This window comes from Sorex araneus, chromosome 3 (genome assembly GCF_027595985.1).
Source record: "Sorex araneus isolate mSorAra2 chromosome 3, mSorAra2.pri, whole genome shotgun sequence".
NCBI lineage: Eukaryota > Metazoa > Chordata > Mammalia > Eulipotyphla > Soricidae > Sorex > Sorex araneus.
The window spans coordinates 111,280,905-111,298,830 of NC_073304.1; the positions used below are offsets into that span (position 1 = coordinate 111,280,905).

The following is a 17,926-nucleotide window of genomic DNA, read 5'->3' on the forward strand; positions in this document are numbered from 1 at the left end:
ATTGTTTTTAAAAAAGAGTACAGGGTCAAGTCACAGCAAAAGAGAATTATGAATGCTAAAGCCTGTAACAGTGATCTTGAACACAAAACATAAATAAAGCATCACCAAATTTTTTAAAAACCAACAGAAAAGTCACTGTCACTGTCATCCCGTTGTTGCTCATTGATTTGTTCGAGCGGGCACCAGTAACGTCTCTCATTGAGAGACTTATTGTTACTGTTTTTGGCATATCCAATACGCATGGGTAACTTGCCAGGCTCTGCTGTGCAGGCTCGATACTCTCAGTAGCTTGCCGGGCTCTCCGAGAGGGGCGGAGGAATTGAACTTGGGTCGGCGAGTGAAAGGCGAATGCCCAACCGCTGTGCTATCGCTCCAGCCCACTAAAGGATAATAGCAAGAAGGAAAAACAAACAAACTCCAATTCACATGAATGTGTGAAGGAGAGAAAGAGGAAGAAAAACTAGCGGAGAAGATAATAGCTTAAAATTGCCCCATCATTGGAAGGAAAAATGAGAACAGATTCAAGAGGCCCAAAAATTGCTGAACAAAATAGACATAAGTAGATCAACACCAAGACTTGTAATCAAAATGACAAGACCCAAAAAGGCAGGGTACTTAAAACAGCAAGAGAGAAAGAAAGAAAGAAAGAAAGAAAGAAAGAAAGAAAGAAAGAAAGAAAGGAAGGAAGGAAGGAAGGAAGGAAGGAAGGAAGGAAGGAAGGAAGGAAGGAAGGAAGGAAGGAAGGAAGGAAGGAAGGAAGGAAGGAAGGAAGGAAGGAAGGAAGGAAGGAAGGAAGGAAGGAAGAAGGAGAAAACGAGGACCAGGCTAGTTGGTGATCAATTGTCGTTTATTCTTCCTCTGCCCCCTTCCAGTCTCACTCACTGCCCATATTCCTCCTCTTCCAGCCTACTGTACAGCCTAGTTATAGAGAACAAACTTGAAGGGCTGGGGATAGAAATTACATATAGGTGAAGTAGCACAATCAACATATGAAAGTCCTTCCTTCTGGGGAAGCTCTTCTAAGACAAAGATCTCATCTTGTTAGGAGATCCCCTCAAGGGTGGAATTTCATCTAAGGCCATATTTCTCCTTTCCTTAGTCCACAATCATTTAAACAGTCATCTTAAATTTACTTCTTAATAATCTTTCTAGTCATTTTGTGTGGACACAGTAAGATGTATGCTAAGCTTATAGAGTGGCTCTCCTGGGGACATCTTCCTATAGATTCTGACTACAGTCAGACTAGACTTGTCCTTCCTAACCCTAGAAGGGTCCTGTCTAGTCACTTCTCCTTGGGTCATGACAGAGTTCATCCACGACCGTGCTGTTGGCCCTTGGCCTGTCCCATTTTAATGCCAGGGTTGCGTACAACTTGCTCTGAGTCCATCCAGTCCCTTTGTCGGGACCTTGCTGTTGGGGTGCTAGGAATTAAGGGCAACTGAGGCTTTAAGTCGAGTAAATATGACAGATGACCAGGAGTAAGTATTATTTGGAGTCAATTAACTCCCAAGTTACAAAGGCATAACATTAACTGTCTTCCTGTGTCTATACAGAAAGGACATTGCTCTAAAGTAAACTATGCAAAGGATATAAGAGAAGGAGAAAAGCAAAATTTCACTTACAAATATAAAATTCAGTATCTTTAGAAGGATCTGAACTTACAAGTCATAGGTCTGATTAGGGGTATTGAATGATTAATAAAGAAAGCAGAACACAGAGATGTTAAAGATGAATACTGAGGAATAGGGGATGCTTCGGGAGCATTGTTATGGGTTTAATTGAATAAAACTACACTACTTGTGGCAGAGGAGAGAGGACAAACCAATGTTATCCTACACTGGTGTAGCCCAGATTAAACAGTCCATCTGACTACCACAGATGGCCAATGAAAGACCCCCATTTCTTGGAGGATTCCATCTTCAGGTCCAAAACTTTGACCACTTTTAGCAGGAAGCAGCCAGTTGATTTCTTTGTCCCTGTTCCCCTGATGCAGTTGGAGCCCCCTGTTGAGGGAGGGAGAATTACAGGGACAAAAGGGGAATAGGCAGGGTGAGATTAGAGATAGGGAATCTTGGGTATGGCCTAGGTGTTGCCTGACAACTTGAATCTCCTAAACCCTGCTGGATGCAGACATCAGAAGAGAACCATCCAGTATCCTTTCCCCTTCCACAGTGGCCAACATTCCTGGAACATAATAAAGAAATTCTCTTCCACCCACCTTTATAGAAAAGCTATAAAAGGAGAAGTTTCTGTGTTTCTCTGGGATCCTTCTCTAGGAGACCCTCCCATAAACTGGGAACATCCCTGATTTTTTTCATTTTTGCTTTTTGGGTCACACCTGGCGATACACAGGGGTTATTCCTGGCTTATGCACTTAGGAATTACTCCTGGCTGTACTCAGGGGACCATATGGGATGCTGGGGATTGAACCCGGGTCGGCCACGTGCAAGGCAAATGCCCCACCTGCTGTGCTATCGCTCCAGCCCACATCCCTGATTTTCTTTCCCTTTACTTCAATAAAATCTTTTCTTAATTTGGCAGAAAAATAAGTCTAAATACACATATTAAGAGCCTGCAGCAGTAGAAGGAAGAGAAAAATAAAAATCAGAGGATGCTTTCCCCGTTCATAAGCATGATGATTGGGTGTTCACACATTAGTGTGACATGTGCCTCCCTTAAATCTTGTTATGCATTTGGCGTATTAACCAGCGGTGTGAACTTAAAACAAACAAATAAATAAATAAATAAAAGCTGAAATTAGTGATACAGAAATAAGAAAAAACAGAGTTATGAAACCAGAATCTATTTCTTCAAAATAAGAAAATCTTTAGTCAAAGTATTGGCTAGACTCAATAGGAAAAAGGCAGAAAGTGTCCAGATAAATTAGATCAGAGATGAAAAAGGGAAAATTACAACAGACACCTCAGAAATTTAAATATCATGTGAAACTTCTATATTCATAGACTATTATTCAATTTTATGCTGTTGAGCTGAAGAACAACCCTAGAAGAAATGGATAGATTCTTAGAAACATGTAACCTCCAAAACCGGAATGAGGAGGTAATAGAAACCCTAAATAGGCCACTCACAAGCAAAAAAATTGAATGAGCAATTAAAAATCTTCCCAAGAGACTGGAGTGATAGTACAGAGGGCTAGGCATTTACCTTTCACAAGGTCAACCCAGACCTACCATGTGTGATTCAAGTGCAGAGCCAGGAGTATACCCTGAGCACTGCCAGGTGTGGCACAAGAACGAACAAAAAAATCCCAAAAGTCTAAGAAAACACACATCAGACAAAGTGTTAACAGCAAAGATATACAAAGCACTCAACAGAAATAAACAATTGAAATCCAACAGCTCCATAAAAATGGGGAGAGAGGGCTGGAGCGATAGCACAGCGGGTAGGGCGTTTGCCTTGCACGCGGCCGACCCGGGTTCGATCCCCGGCATCCCATATGGTCCCGCAAGCACTGCCAGGAGTAATTCCTGAGTGCAAAGCCAGGAGTAACCCCTGAGCATCGCTGGGTGTGACCCAAAAAAGCAAAAAAAAATGGGGAGAGAAAAATGAAAATGAATAATAGGTTTATGAAAATTGTTCATTGTCCCTTATTACAAAGAAATGAAAACAAAGTTGGCAATGAAATATCTAACACTAGTCAGATTGGTTCATATATAAAAAAAACTAGAACCAATATGTGTTGATGGAAATGTGATTTTTTTAAAAAAAGGAACCCTCCTCTAGTGTTGGTGGGTGTCATTTGGTTAACTCCACGGGAAATAGTTTGGAGGTTTCTCAAAAACAAACAAGCAAAACAACTTGAGAATATGACCCAGTGGTTCCACTTCTTGTTATCATGAGCAAAACATCTCTAACATGAACAAAACAAGACACAAAAACATTCAAAATGACATATGCACACTATTTTTATTGCCAGACTTAATAGAATAGCTAGAGTATGAACTCAATCCAGGTGCTCAAGGACAGGTGTAAGTATAAAAAAGGTGTGGACTATATACATAATGGAATAATACACAGCTGCAAGGAATGCTGAAATCATGGAATTAGCTGCAACTTGGATGGAACTGAAAAGTGTCTTGTTAAGTGAAGTAAGTCAAAGGGAGGACAAATACCAGATGTTCTCATCTATGACAGTGATCTCAGTTATCTGTGTCATAGAGAATAACATGTCAAGGAATGCCTGGTATCAAAGATGGGCTAAAACTAGTCCCTAGATTATATAAATGAAATGGCCAGGGAAGGAGAAAAATAAAAGGTGGGTATAAGTAGAAGCAGAGAGGAGATAACAGGGGCAATGATCAGGGGTCTTGAACACATTTGTGGTGTAGAAATATAGTATATTTGTATATCTAAATAGAGAGCCAACAACACAGTAAGCATGGGACCCAAACTACAATAATTATACTTAATAATGTGCCTGTTGGGGTTGGGGTGATAGTGCAGCAGGTAAGACCTTCCACAGAGTTGACCTGGGTTCTGTTCCCAGCATCCCATAGGATTCCCAGAGTACTAGAGTAAGTCCTAAATGCAGAGCCAAGAGTAGTCCCTGAGCATTGCCAGCTGTGCATCTCCACCCCAAAAGAATATGCCTGTTCTTCATGGAGTTGAAGATGGGCAACCTCCCAGCCCTTCCGGTTTACTGGCAGTCATGCCCAAGAACTGGCTCTGGGCACCATTTGAGCACATTAATGGCCATGATTCAGAGACTCACAGGTGAATATCAGAAGAGAGCAGCCATAGAGATGTTTCCAGACCCAAATATTTAAAAAATTCTAGAATTCCAGGAGCACATGGCTGCTTTCATGGCAGCATGACATCTATGTATAACAAATAATGCAAATTAAATTATTTAGCATCTGCCTATGGGATGGTGGCAAAAAAATTTGAAATAATGGTGGTGGGAAAGTGTAATGGTGGTGGGATTGGTGTTGAAATGTTGACTGCAAGTAAAATTATTGTGAACAACTTTATGAAAATAAATTTAAAAAATTTTTTTAAAAACAATGTGCTTATTAAGGAAGCAGGCCAGGGAGTGGGAGGAAACCTGGGGATATTGGTGGAAGGAAGTTGACACTGGTGGTGGGATTAATTTTGGAACAGAATATAACCATAACTCTATTGTGGATACCTTTGTAAATCATGGAGCCTAAATAAAAATTTAAATTTAGAAAGGTACATACATAGGAGAACATGGAGTAAAGAGCATGGTTCTGTATGGGGATAGTGGATAGCAGTAGAGTAGCCCCATTCACTGGTCATGGCCCACTTGCCATGCTTGACTGATTGGAGAACTGCTGCCCTGCTCCCAGCAAACAGATGGACATGAGGGCTACTCCACACAGTCTGGGATTCTCAGACATCAACTGTCCCTGGGATTTGACCCTGTGTTCTTTCTTTGAAGGCGCAATAAATTCACCTATAATGAAATGACACACTTTCGTATCATTTTAACAAAATGTAGAATAAAGAAATGGGAAAGTAAGATCTTTCTTCAATTTAATTCCAAGAATATATAGAGAAAATATATTTGGTAAAATCATTTATAAGATTTTATAAATCTAAAATAAATAAAATTAAATATAAAGAATATTAAATAAAATGTATAAAAGCTTAACATATACTACAACCAGCCCTTTGCATTTAAACATATATACAGCCAGTACTTGGGTAAGTGTGGGAAGCAGAAGTGTACAAAACTCATGAAAGCAGTCACACCACCACAGCATCTCCAGGCTGGTACCACACTACCCTTCTCCTTGTGGTCCCCCTACCCATGGGCCCAAGACCTGCCACTAATATTTTAATACCTTTTCATCACCCTCCCCCCATTTGGTGAACATATTCTTGAAGAAGTAGGGGTGTTTGGGCTTGAACTCAGGGTTTCACACTCACACATGAAAGGCAAGAGCTCTACCTCTATGCCACATCCCCGGCCAGGAACACCTATTATTTTTATAAACAAGGTCCATTACAAGTTCAGGGTGGTGGAGCATACAATGCTGGGTGTGTCAGCTTAGGGTTTCATACATGCAAGCCATGCTGCTACCACATAAACTATTTCCCCAATCCTCGAACACAACTATTTTTGTTGTTTGGGAGCCATGCCTAGCGGTGTTCAGGGGTTACTCCAATCTCTGTACTTAAGGACCATATGGAATGCTAGGGATTTAATTATGGCTTGGCCAAGTGCAAGTGCCTTGCCCACTGTACTCTCTCTTCAGCCCTAAAAGCCAGCTTGACACACTTTTTTAAGATTCTACCTTTTATTATTTTTGAATTTTTTCTCTAATTGAATCACCATGAGATTCCCAGTTACAAAGTCGTTCACAATTGGATTTCCATCATACAATGTTCCAACACCTGTCCCTTCACTAGTGTACATTTCACACTACCATTGCCCCCCATTTCCCTCCTGTCATCCCCTTTCCCCCCAACCTGCCTGTGGCTAGCACTTCCTTTCCCCCTCCTCCCTCCCCCCACCTCTCTCTTGCTTGCTTGCTCTTTCTCCCTTTTACCTTTTGGGAATTACGGTTTGCAATACGGGTACTGGAAGGTTATCATGTTTACCCCTTTACATGAGTCCAGAACTCAGAACTTCTAGAACTTATTCTAATGGTTACTTTCTTCGAGGAACTTTTATCTTCTAATATCATCCTTAATTTCATTCATCTTCACATCTTCCTATATGTCCCCTCCCCCTGCTCTCTCACTCTATCCTCCCTACTCTCCTCCTTCCCCTTCCACTCTTAGGTTTTCCCTGCTCCTTCTTTCCTGTGTAGCTCCCGTGAAGCACACACTGCTTACTTTCAGGTGCATATGCAAACAATACAGTTTACCTTTTTTTCTCCTTCCAGAGCAAGTCTTTATTGTTGAACCAATCAGCACGCTGAATGAGGTTCAATACTGAGCAAGTCATGAATACACAATAAATAAACATGAATACTCATGAGTCCTCATGTATCGTAGGCACCTCCAGATAAGAAACAACTGGACTGAGTGACTAAGATCACAACAACCATTCTCTAAAGCTATTTTTTCCTTCTTTTTGGGTCACACCTGGCAATACACAGGGGTTATTCCTGGCTCTGCACTCAGGAATTACTCCTGGAGGTGCTCAGGGGACCATATGGGATGCTGGTAATCAAACCCGGGTTGGCCGCGTGCAAGGCAAACTCCCTACCCGCTATGCTATCACTCCAGTCCTCTAAAGCTATTTTAAAATAAAAATCACACCCCACATCTGCCTTTCTCTCCCTGACCAATGTTGATGCTTATGTAATAAGGAAAACAAATTTTCAGCCCTGGTATCCACTCAGGAAGAAGACTTAGGTCAAAGGAAATTTCTAGAAGGAAACTGAATTAGCAACCTCTGATTCCAACCTCTGTAAGAGATAGTTACCCTTCAAAATATAATACCTCAGATTTGCAGTAAATAATAAAATTTAATTTCACTTCATCTTTGTACTCAGTAATGAAAGTTATTTCTTGTGGTGGGCCATTATTGTGGTCAAAGTTGAGGACGTCCCTAGAAGTCCCTAGAAGTGGTTAACTTAATTAACCACTTAACTAAGAGTGGTTAATTAGACATGCCCTTATTTTGTCTTCACATAATGTGAAATTAGAAAACAAAACAGCAGAGAACATGCAAGAGCAGAGTGCGTTGATGATGTCCACATGTGCTATCATTTATTTTGTACAGAAAGGTAGAGATCAGTAGCTATAGGAGCACTCTAGCTCTCATCAGATCTCCACACATTGCTTTTTCACTACGATGAATTCTCCATTCCAGGGAAGAGCACTGACCAAAAAGTTGCAAGCTGCTCTCTGAAAAAGACAATCACCACAGTTAAAATCAGTTGTCTGACAAAAGATAAAAATGTCTTGCCGCTTAGAAATATGCTGGAAGACTGGTTAATTCCCAAGGAATAATGCAAGAGAACAGGATAGATGGCAGCAGACCTACATAACCATCAGAAGTTACCCAAGGACTCTTCTAATATAACCATGGACAGAAGAAAAAATAATCATCATCATATTTTGGTAGGTAATCAAATGTAAAGATGATTCTGTATCTTATTTTAAAATTCTCTTTAATATTAACTTAATTATGTTATAAATAAACTAATATATTTATCTTAAAACTAAACTTCAAATAATTTCTTTTATTTTAATAACATAAGTCACAGAGTAAGAGTATAGATGTAGAGAGAATGAGGTACCTCTAGGAGGAAATAAATGTAGTCAGAGAAGGAGATTTGATCTGTTTTGAGTATTAGACACATGAAAAGGAGGACTATAGGATGTTCTTTTTTTTCAACAGGCAAAAGAATACCAAATAAAATGGTTTTACACTGGGACTGGAGAGATATTACTGCAGGTAGTGTGCTTCCCTTGCACAAGGCTGACCTGGCTTCAATCCCCAGTACTACATGTGGTAACACCAAGCCCTGCCAGGAGTGCTCCCTGAGCACAGAATGAGGAGCAAACCCTGAGCACCACCAGGTATGACCCAAACCAACCAATGGGTTTACAGGAAAATGATATTAAAGAAATTGAAAGCTCCTCTGATTTTTAAGTTGATCCAGAATGCAGAGACAGATTGTAGCACTGTCGTCCCAGTTGTTCTTCCATTTGCTCGAGAGGGCACCAGTAATGTCTCCATTGTGAGACTTGTTGTTACTGTTTTTGGCATATCGGATATGCCACGGGTAGCCTGCCAGGCTCAGCCGTGCGAGCAGGATACTCTCAGTAGCTTGCCGGGCTCTCCGAGAGGGATGGAGGAATAGAATCTGGGTCAGCTGCATGCAAGGCAAATGCCCTACCCGCTGTGCTATTGCTCCATTCCGCCGAGACAGAATATCTAATATTCTATATATTCTAGGTATTCTGAATATCTATAATATTTAGAAATATTCTAGAATGAAAATATAAATGAGGAATAAATAATAACCCAACTTAGTAAACAAGAGGAAAATCCTTTTAAAAAATACTTATTCTGAACACCATACTGTTTTGATCACTATATCTTAATAGTATAGTTTCAAGTTAGGTAATGAAATACTTCCCAATTTCCTATTTTTAGTAAGTCTTTGAGTATTCGATTCCATACAAACTTTATTATTGACTGTTCTAACTCCTTGAAGAAAGTCATTTGAACTTAAATGGAGATTGCTTGGAATCTACACAGTAATTTAAGTAAAATGGTCATTTTGACAATATTACTTTTTCCAATTCATGATCATGGAAAATTGTTTCATTTCCTAAATTCTTCTACCTCTTTATTAAGTGATTTAAAGATTCTATAGCATAGATATTTGACATTTTAAAAGTTGATTTATATATACTTGATATTTGCAGATTTTGAATAGGATACTTTGATAACTTTCTCCTCTAGTTCATTATTTTCACATAATGAATTATAAAGATGTGGTTCATATATGTAATGGAATACTATGCAGTTGCAAGGAAGTCTGAATCATGCAATTAACTGCAACTTGGATGGAATAGAGGACATAATGTTAAGTGAAGTAATCCAGAAGAGGAAGGACAAACAGAATGATCTCACTTATCTGCAGTACATAAAATAACTGGATGAGGGAATGCAAGGTATTAAAAGAAGGGATAGTGGCTGAATAAATAACAATACTTAAAAAAACTTTTTTAAAGAGAAGGGAATAACTATCATCCTTAACCCCAGAGTACAGAAAGAAAAATATTGAGCAAGGAAAATAGAAGGAATTAGCAAGAAGTGGACAGAAGTGGCAGGATCAAGGACCTTGCCCCTTATACATCAGTAATGGGGAGGAACTGCGTGGCTATATATCCAAACCAGAATCAACAACACTGAAAGCATGAGATCCAAACTACAACAACAAAACTTAAAATGTAACTGTAGGGAAGGCAGGCTGGGGAACAGGGGTCAGAGCTTCAGTTATACTGACGATGTGGAAGTGTGATATAGTTATATATCCCAAGCACAGATCCAGCAACACTGAGAACATGAGCTCTAAGCAGCAACCACTGAACATTGTAATGTGTCTGTCAAGGTGGCAGATGGGGATCAGGTGTGAGGGGGATGGATCTGGTGGGGGGAAGTTGACACTGGTGGTGGATTTGGTGTTAAAATATTACATGCCCAAAGCGCAACAATAACTTGGAAAAATCATGGTTTTTTAATTCACTTGTCATTTGTCATCACTTGTCATCCCGTTGATCCTCAATTTGCTCGAGCGGGCACCAGTAACGTCTCCATTTGTCCCTGTCGCATGCTAGTGTAGCCCAATGATATCTGCTCGCTCCAGGAACAGGAAGAGCCTTAAATCATTCATTCAGAGTTTTGACGAAGAAGTCTGACCATCTCATTGGTGGGCGGCCACGAGGTCTTTTGATAGAATCCAATCAGTAACAGTGACCGTGGAATCCAATTCCAGTAACCGTGGAATCCAATCGGTAACAGCATTACGTGTCCAGTCCATATGATTTTAGGTGCATTACATGTTCAGTCCATATGATTTTCTACGCCTTGGCAAAAGAGACAGCATCCCTGATTCTTGACCATCAATGGAGGTCAGAACTCTGGATTCCTTCTCTCACTTGAGTGAAACGTGATACTCCTAGCATGGCTCTTTCTATTCCTCTTTGGGATACCCATATAGCGTTCTCATCCTGTTTGCGTAGGGCCCAGGTCTCTGAGGCGTATGTTAGTGCAGGAAGAATGGTGGAGTCGAAAAGATGTGCCCAGAGCCAGAGGTTCTTCATCCTCTTAGCCATTTCTTTGACGCTCAGTTTTTTAATTAAAATTTAAAAATAAAGTTTTTAAAAGGAAGACAGGCTTGGGAGGAAGGAGTGGGAGGGAAACTGGGACACTGGTGGAGGGAAGTTGATATTAGTTGTGGGACTCGTGCTGGAACACTGTATGCATGAAAATTAATAATTATACATAACTAAATCACAGTGCCTTAATAAAATTAGTAATTAAAAATACTAGCAAATTAAAAGCAGTTAAATCATTATTTTCTTTAATATAGTGCCACACAGACTTTGGCAGTGATGTGAACAAATGGGATGCCAGAACTTGAAAATTATTATTTAACAAATTTGGGACGAGGCCAGGGCATGTGTGTATGTGCGCTTATATCACATGCTCCAAATGACTCTTCACATCAGGGAAGTGTGAGAGTATTTAACACACATAACAAGCTAACTCCCTAAATTAAAATGTATATAATAAACCTCACTGTGTTGTAAAAGCCTCACTTCTCTGGGGAAAATTATGGTTATCTGGTCAGTGCTGGTCTTTAATCTGGGTTCCCAGGTATTCTGCATGCAAAGCATATTTGCAAATATACCAGCCCTTTGGTATATCTCCCCTGCTCTTCCCACTAATTCTTAATGACAAGAACAAACACAATTTATTATCATTTTTCTTCCCAACCTGAACCTAGCAGAATGACTCCCAAAAGGCAGGTAGGCAAAAATAAAATAAAATAAAATAATGCCATTGTGCCACAAATAAGACCATGACAACAATATGTACTACCAATGCTCACAAGCACATCTGTGGGTTGGGTGGTTTTCAAGAAAAGTACCCACAGGTACTCAGAGAGAACAAATTGGTCATAAAGGAGATGGCAATGTGTGGGCATTTACACAGGGGTCAAAAGTGTTGCTATGTCAAAGAAATAAGGAATTTCACACACTAAATCTATATCAATAAATTGGTTAGGAAAGAGATGAAAGCAGCAGATGTGTATAAACATTCAAAACATACCAAAAATCGAAGCCTTCAACAATTTAGTCTAAGTCCTTGAATAAATAAGGTACTCTCCCTACTCTGAGATTAAAAAATAGAGACTAGGGGATGGAGCAATAGCACAGAGGATAGGGTGTTTGCCTTGCACGCGGCCAAACCAGGTTCGATTCCCTGCAACCCATATGGCCCCCTGGGCACTGCCAGGAGTAATTCCTGAGTGCAGAGCCAGGGGTAACCCCTGAGCATCACCAGGTGTGACCCAAAAACAAAAAAAATAGAGACTTAAGTCCAAAAGACCCTGGGCCAAGTAAACCCTTTGGAGGGAATCTAGTCCTCGGGCTGCTCTCTTACTTTTGTGGAAACCATCGAAATATGTTAGTGTTCAGCTGAAGTCTAAAATGAATGGGGGCAACATTTGCCCGAGTCACTGCTCAGTCTCCAGAGCCCAAATTAACACTTGGTGCAAACTGAGATTTGATGAGCAGAATTTGAGTGAATGGTTGAATTTCTGTTTGAGACTACGTAAGAATAAATGGCTGCGGTTGTGGGGCTGGAGAGATAGTATTATAAAGGTTAAATAGCAGTTCTTTATGTGCAGTCAATATAATTTGATCCCTGTATCACATTGTCCCTTGAGAATCTCCAGGTGTATCCCTGGAAACCTCTGAGTACCACCAAATGTTGTCCTAGAAGTTACCAAGTCTGTCAGAATGGCCTGGGCAATCACAGAATCACAGAGTCCAAGAAGTACCACATCCTTAGGCCCTCACATTTAAATACTCAGTTCCACATCCTTAGGCCCTCACATTTAAATACTCAGTTGGTTGATAATTTTTGGAATGGGCCACCAGGCTTCTTGAGAACCACCACCACCACCTTTACACACACACACACACACACACACACACACACACACACACACACACACACACACGAGTTGCTCCCTAGATCCAAAGGACAGTCAGTTATTATGTGTTATGGCAATAGGTCAGTTGACAGAGTCTTTGTATTAAAAGTGACCTTGATAGTTTCATGTTCCCAAGACAAGAGATAGGGAAAGATTGAGGATCTCCTCTATTCCACTTCTCTTCTCCTTGAGTCATAGGTTTGACCACGTCTAGAGGGAAGTATTGGGAGCAATCCAGATCTCAAAGAGGGAGTATAAGATCCCATTTTTTTCTGTCTGAGGCTCAGAGTACCATGGCAAAATAGTGGCTTACCACCTACCTTTTCTAGTTGAGAATTTTCTTGAATTCCACAGCTTTCATTATTTGTAGAAGCTTTTATGCAATTGCTGCGGGCAACTTCAACATCAATAGAGTAATCCAAGTGATCTGTTACCTACAAGTTATCAATGTGAAATAGTTCATTAAACAAGGGTCAGAGAAAGTGATCCATGGTAGGATCATTTGCCACAATGGGGAAGGGGTTGCGGTTATGACAGAGAAGGGATGACTATAACAATGATAGTTGGAAATTATAACTCTGGACAAAAACTTAGTGCTGAAAGGAAGTAAGGTGATATACATGATACAATTTCAGTAACACTACTGAAACCCACAATACCTAAGAGGGAGGAAGGGAGGGGGAGGAAGAGAGAGAGAGAGAAATGTCTGCCATAGAGGCAAGCTGGGAAGAAGGTAGGAGGGAAACTGGGAATATTGATGGTGAGAAATGTGCACTGGTCAAGGGACAGGTGTTGGGATATCATATGACTGAAACCCAATCATGAGCAACTTCATAGCTGTACCTCATGGTGATTCCATAAAATGTAATTTTTTAAAAAAATAAAAATTTTATTAAAAAATGTTTTAGCAAGGGGCTGGAGCGATAGCACAGCGGGTAGGGCGTTTGCCTTGCACGCGGCCGACCCGGGTTCGAATCCCAGCATCCCATATGGTCCCCTGAGCACCGCCAGGGGTAACTCCTGAGTGCAGAGCCAGGAGTAACCCCTGTGCATCGCCGGGTGTGACCCAAAAAGCAAAAAAAAAAAAAAAAAATGTTTTAGCAAAACTAAAATGCATACTCTCTCTTGCCATCAACTTTCTTTCCCTTTATTCTCCACCTTCTTATCAATTATATAAAAGCCTACAGTACACAAAGGTGTTCTTTGTGTGCTGATATTTGCCTCCCCCTGGAGCTGAATACAAAACTTCTTTCCAGTGTTAGGCTTCTTTTGCCCCAAAGTCCACTGCATGTAATATGCTCAGGAAGAGTCAAGGGGAGAGGAAAGAGAAGGATGTGGCCTTCAGAACCAACAGCATTTTCTGTCTTAGAAGTTATGGGCTCAAGAGGTCAATGTAGAAAGACAGGACCCCCAGCCACATTGGACTCCCGCCCATTTCTCTGATTCTTGTCACATAGGCAATGACTCCTCAGACCTAGTCCTCTGTTGAAATAACCCTTCTTTGGGGGCTTTTTCATTTTCAGCCTCACCAACCTCCTTAGCAAGCAGTTTTAAGAGACCAGGTGTGAGTTCTTTGTTAGAGTGTATGATAGGTAGGGCTGCAGTGGGTCAGCAAGGCAATAGAAGTTACAGGTTATATCAGGTTAAGGTTGAGCTGCTTCAAGGCATTCGTTTATATGTGCTGTCATCACTTTAAAAAGGGGGCATGAGAGGTTGGTGCAGATTAATCTGAAATTTCTTTTTTTCCCTCAGGTCTTGCTTCTTTGCACTCTCCATGCATTTAATAAAGTTGTCTTAAATTATCTATGTTCCAAAGAATCTTTTAGGAGGAGATGCTGGTTAGACTAGTTGTCTTCAACCACTTATCCATGGACTGGTGCTGGTTGGCAGGTATAGCAAAGTTGAAACCACAGTTCTACCACAGTGGTTATACACGTTAACTGTGTAGCAGTATACAGACAGGTGTTGGTCTGCAGGTGTAAAAACATAAAATTCTTGGTTCAAGAGCATCAAGAAGTGACCAGTAGGATGAGACTCTTGGGTTTAGCAGCTAAATTTGTACATTGAAAACCTTGCAAATAATGTGAAAGTGAATATGCTCATCGGTAGAAATTTTTATTTTTTATTGAGTCATTATGAGGTACAAAGTCATTCATGATTATGTTTTGGGTATTCAATACTCCAACACCAACTCTTTCACCAGTTTTAGCTTCCCTCTAGCATTGCACCCAGTTTCCCTCTTACATTCCTTTTTGCCTTTGTGGCAGGTACATTTTGCCCCTGTAGACACTGTGGTTTGTAATACTATTACTGATAGGTTATCATTTATATTACTTTACAAACTTTCAGCACCTCCTTCTCCTCCATAGTTACCCCTTCCCTCCTCCATTGTCTTATTCTATTTCACTCACCCCCAGAGGCAAACTTCCTATTCATATTGATTTTAAATTGTGAACTACAATCTCCACTGAGTACTTTCTCTACTAAACACTCTGTTCTTGGAGTTTTGCATTTGATAAGTCAGTCAACCCTAATGCTAATCCTCTGGATAATATTGTTACCCCATTTTTAAGGTAAGGAGACACAGAAATTAAGCAACTTTCAGGTTAACTGCCAATTCAGGGTTTAAACCAAGGTACCTTGTTAGCTCACTCCCTGCTGTTGTCATTCCCAGCCTAGCTGACTCCATCCAGCTGAGCCTTGCAGTGGCACTGTGGGGAGTTATGGGAGTGAGGGTGAGACAGGGACCCATGGGCCCAGGCTGGGGCACAGAGGAGCACCAGCTGCACTAAGTGAGGCAGCTTTTCTGTGGACTCCCAGGGTGAGCCTCACTAGGTCGTGGGAAATGGACTACTTATGAGAGTGACCCCAAGCTGTCAGTTTCTTATTTATTCAGGGCACAGAGGTGATTAGAGTGGGACCTTGCTTCCAATTGGTGGGGCCCCCAGTTCTACTTCCACCACTCATGACAGTAGGTAAATTAAGTCACACTTGGTTTGAACTGGGGCCAATCCCATTGTTACAAGAGTGGAAAGAATGCCACCAAGCATTTGCCCGAAAGCAGGCTGCCTTCCTGACGGGTGCTCGCAACCAAATCTGAAGTCTGAGAAGGTAGGACTGACTCCTTCACTTTACATGGCCTGGTGACCTCATGCGCACCTATGGAGGTGGTCACCTCCATCTTGTCCACTTCTCTTCACAATGCCTCTAACAGCTGCTTCCTCTTGCCTTGCCAAAGTCTCTTGGGAGGAACCATGATCACCTCAGAGACATCTGCTGTTGCCTCTGTCCCGTCTGTCTCTCTTCATCCTTCACACAGGTGTCAGGTCAGTCTCCCTGGAACACTGTTCTTCTCAAGTCACTCTCCTGCCTAGACACTTGTTGTGGCCCCTGGGGGAGTTTGTTCCATGCTTTGGGGGCCTGCACCATGCACCCTTATCAGCCTTGCGGGCCGCCCACAATCCCCTCTGTTCTGTGCCCTGGTCTTCTCCATAAATAAATAAATAAATAAATAAATAAATAAATAAATAAATAAATAAATAAACCAAGGCACCTTGGTACTACAACTTGTATTTCTATTTACCATGTCTCACTCCACTTCATTTCTTCCCTCTGTTAATTCAGTTTGGTGGGGACAGAGTATAGAGGATTGCTATTAGCTGATTTCAGGAAATTGAAGGTTATTGGTTATTTGGACATGTTCAGTAAATTCATACAAACTCTTTCTAAAAATAATTTAACCAGAGTAAAAGTTTTTAAATCCAAAACTATCCATGGTAACCTGGATCATAAAAATTCCCTTGCCTAATATTTTCTGTCTTTTCAATACTACTAAGATAAAACAAAAGTCTTGCCCTTAGACTTAATATTTTCTTATATTTTAAAAAATTGAATCAATATGAGATACATAATTAAACTTGTCATTGGTTTCAGTCATACAATGCTCCAACATCCATCCCTTCACCAGTGCATATTTTCTGTCACCATGTCCTCAGTTTCCCTCCCTCCACCTCTTGCCTCACTTCCACTGCCTGCTTCTATGGAAGACACTTTTCCTTTCTCTCTGTCTCTCTCTGTCTCTCACTCTGTCTCTCTCTCTGTTCCTTTTAGTCACCGTGGTTTGAAATACTATTGCTGAAAAGGTATTATGCAATAAATATATAAATTTACCTCCATTCAGCTCTCAGTTTTTGTCCAGAGTGATCAGTTTCAGCTATCATTATTACTGTGGTTCCTTACTTGTCCTAATTGCACTCTCCTTCCCCCTTTACTTTAAGATCACTCATAATCTGGCACCTTCTCATATTCATTGGCCATCACATTGACTCTTTAGGGTAGGTGAAATGGTCCATGTTCCTCCCCCCAATGACTACTTTCTTTTCCTGACTTTTTTTGACACCCAGAGCAACCTCAAAAATCCTCCTCTTGCTCTTCTTCTCCTCCCAAAGTTCCTGGAATAGACTCCCAAATAAGTTACATGCATTTAAATTTTAATGATAATATATATTGTGAAAATCCAAACTACAGTGTGTCCCATTGGCTTCCTTCATTTTTTGATGTCAGTATTTTCTCAAAGCCCCACTCTTTCAGTCTATGCCACTACATACTCATTTGCACACTTGTAGACAACACCTTTACCTGTAGCTGGGCTTGTACTACCTTGGTCACCTGGAAGAGATATTCATCCTCACTGTCTTTGTTATATTCTTCCATGGAAAACCATAAACACTGCCTCACATTTGCACTGGAGGCATCAACTTCTTTTAATTCCCTCAGCACCTTGATTTGATTGTTTTCTGCATGTGCATTGGTCGCAATGACCAACAGATATGTCAGGAAGAGCAGGAAGGTCCTCTGGGTCCGAGTCATCCTCAGCTGTGGCAGAGGTAGGCCTCCTTATTCTCTCAGGTTAAGGCCAATGAATATTGTGTGGTTGTTGTTGAACAAGGTCAAAGATTTTTCCACAACAGCATCAGCACAGCTGGATTCAAAACAGAGCCATTAGAGTTTTGTACTCCAAAAATACCCACCCTGAGAAAGCCAATCAAAGCGTCTTGCTCCCAGCCTGTATCCTTTTCATTCTGGGTGTGACCTTCATTACCTGCAGAGCACCTCGACCCAATGTGTCAATACCTCCCCTGAGCCCTTCATTCCTATTTCTGCATCTCATGCTTATAATGTGTGGCTCTGAAAGGTGTCGCTATCCCCTTGATCACTCAGCACTCTGGATAATTCCAACCTGCTCT

The 17,926-nt window shown here is 40.9% G+C and overlaps 1 protein-coding gene and 1 non-coding gene across 2 annotated transcripts; one reads left to right on the forward strand and one right to left on the reverse strand.

Moving 5' to 3' along the window:
• The first annotated feature begins 2,611 nt into the window (after positions 1 to 2,611).
• LOC129404096 (small nucleolar RNA U13) lies at positions 2,612 to 2,719 on the forward strand. The gene has a single exon (XR_008629688.1). It is a non-coding gene; the product is annotated as a small nucleolar RNA U13 (small nucleolar RNA).
• A 5,042-nt stretch (positions 2,720 to 7,761) lies between these two features.
• Positions 7,762 to 17,549, reverse strand: CST8 (cystatin 8). The gene is made up of 3 exons (XM_004602027.2): positions 17,319 to 17,549; positions 13,001 to 13,114; positions 7,762 to 7,845 (listed from the first exon to the last, which is right to left on the reverse strand). The coding sequence occupies exons 1-3, from the start codon at positions 17,547 to 17,549 to the stop codon at positions 7,762 to 7,764; spliced, it is 429 nt and encodes a 142-aa protein (XP_004602084.2).
• Between the last annotated feature and the right edge of the window lie 377 nt (positions 17,550 to 17,926).

Bases quoted from the DNA above. Each gene is read 5' to 3' on its own strand.
- CST8 (XM_004602027.2), bottom strand. From the start codon at position 17,549: ATGACTCGGACCCAGAGGACCTTCCTGCTCTTCCTGACATATCTGTTG. The intron at 13,115-17,318 runs GTAAAGGTGTTG...GATAACTTGTAG, and splicing joins TAGTACAAGCCCAGCTACAG to GTAACAGATCACTTGGATTA. The intron at 7,846-13,000 runs GTAGGTGGTAAG...TGTCTTTTTCAG, and splicing joins AAAATTCTCAACTAGAAAAG to AGAGCAGCTTGCAACTTTTT.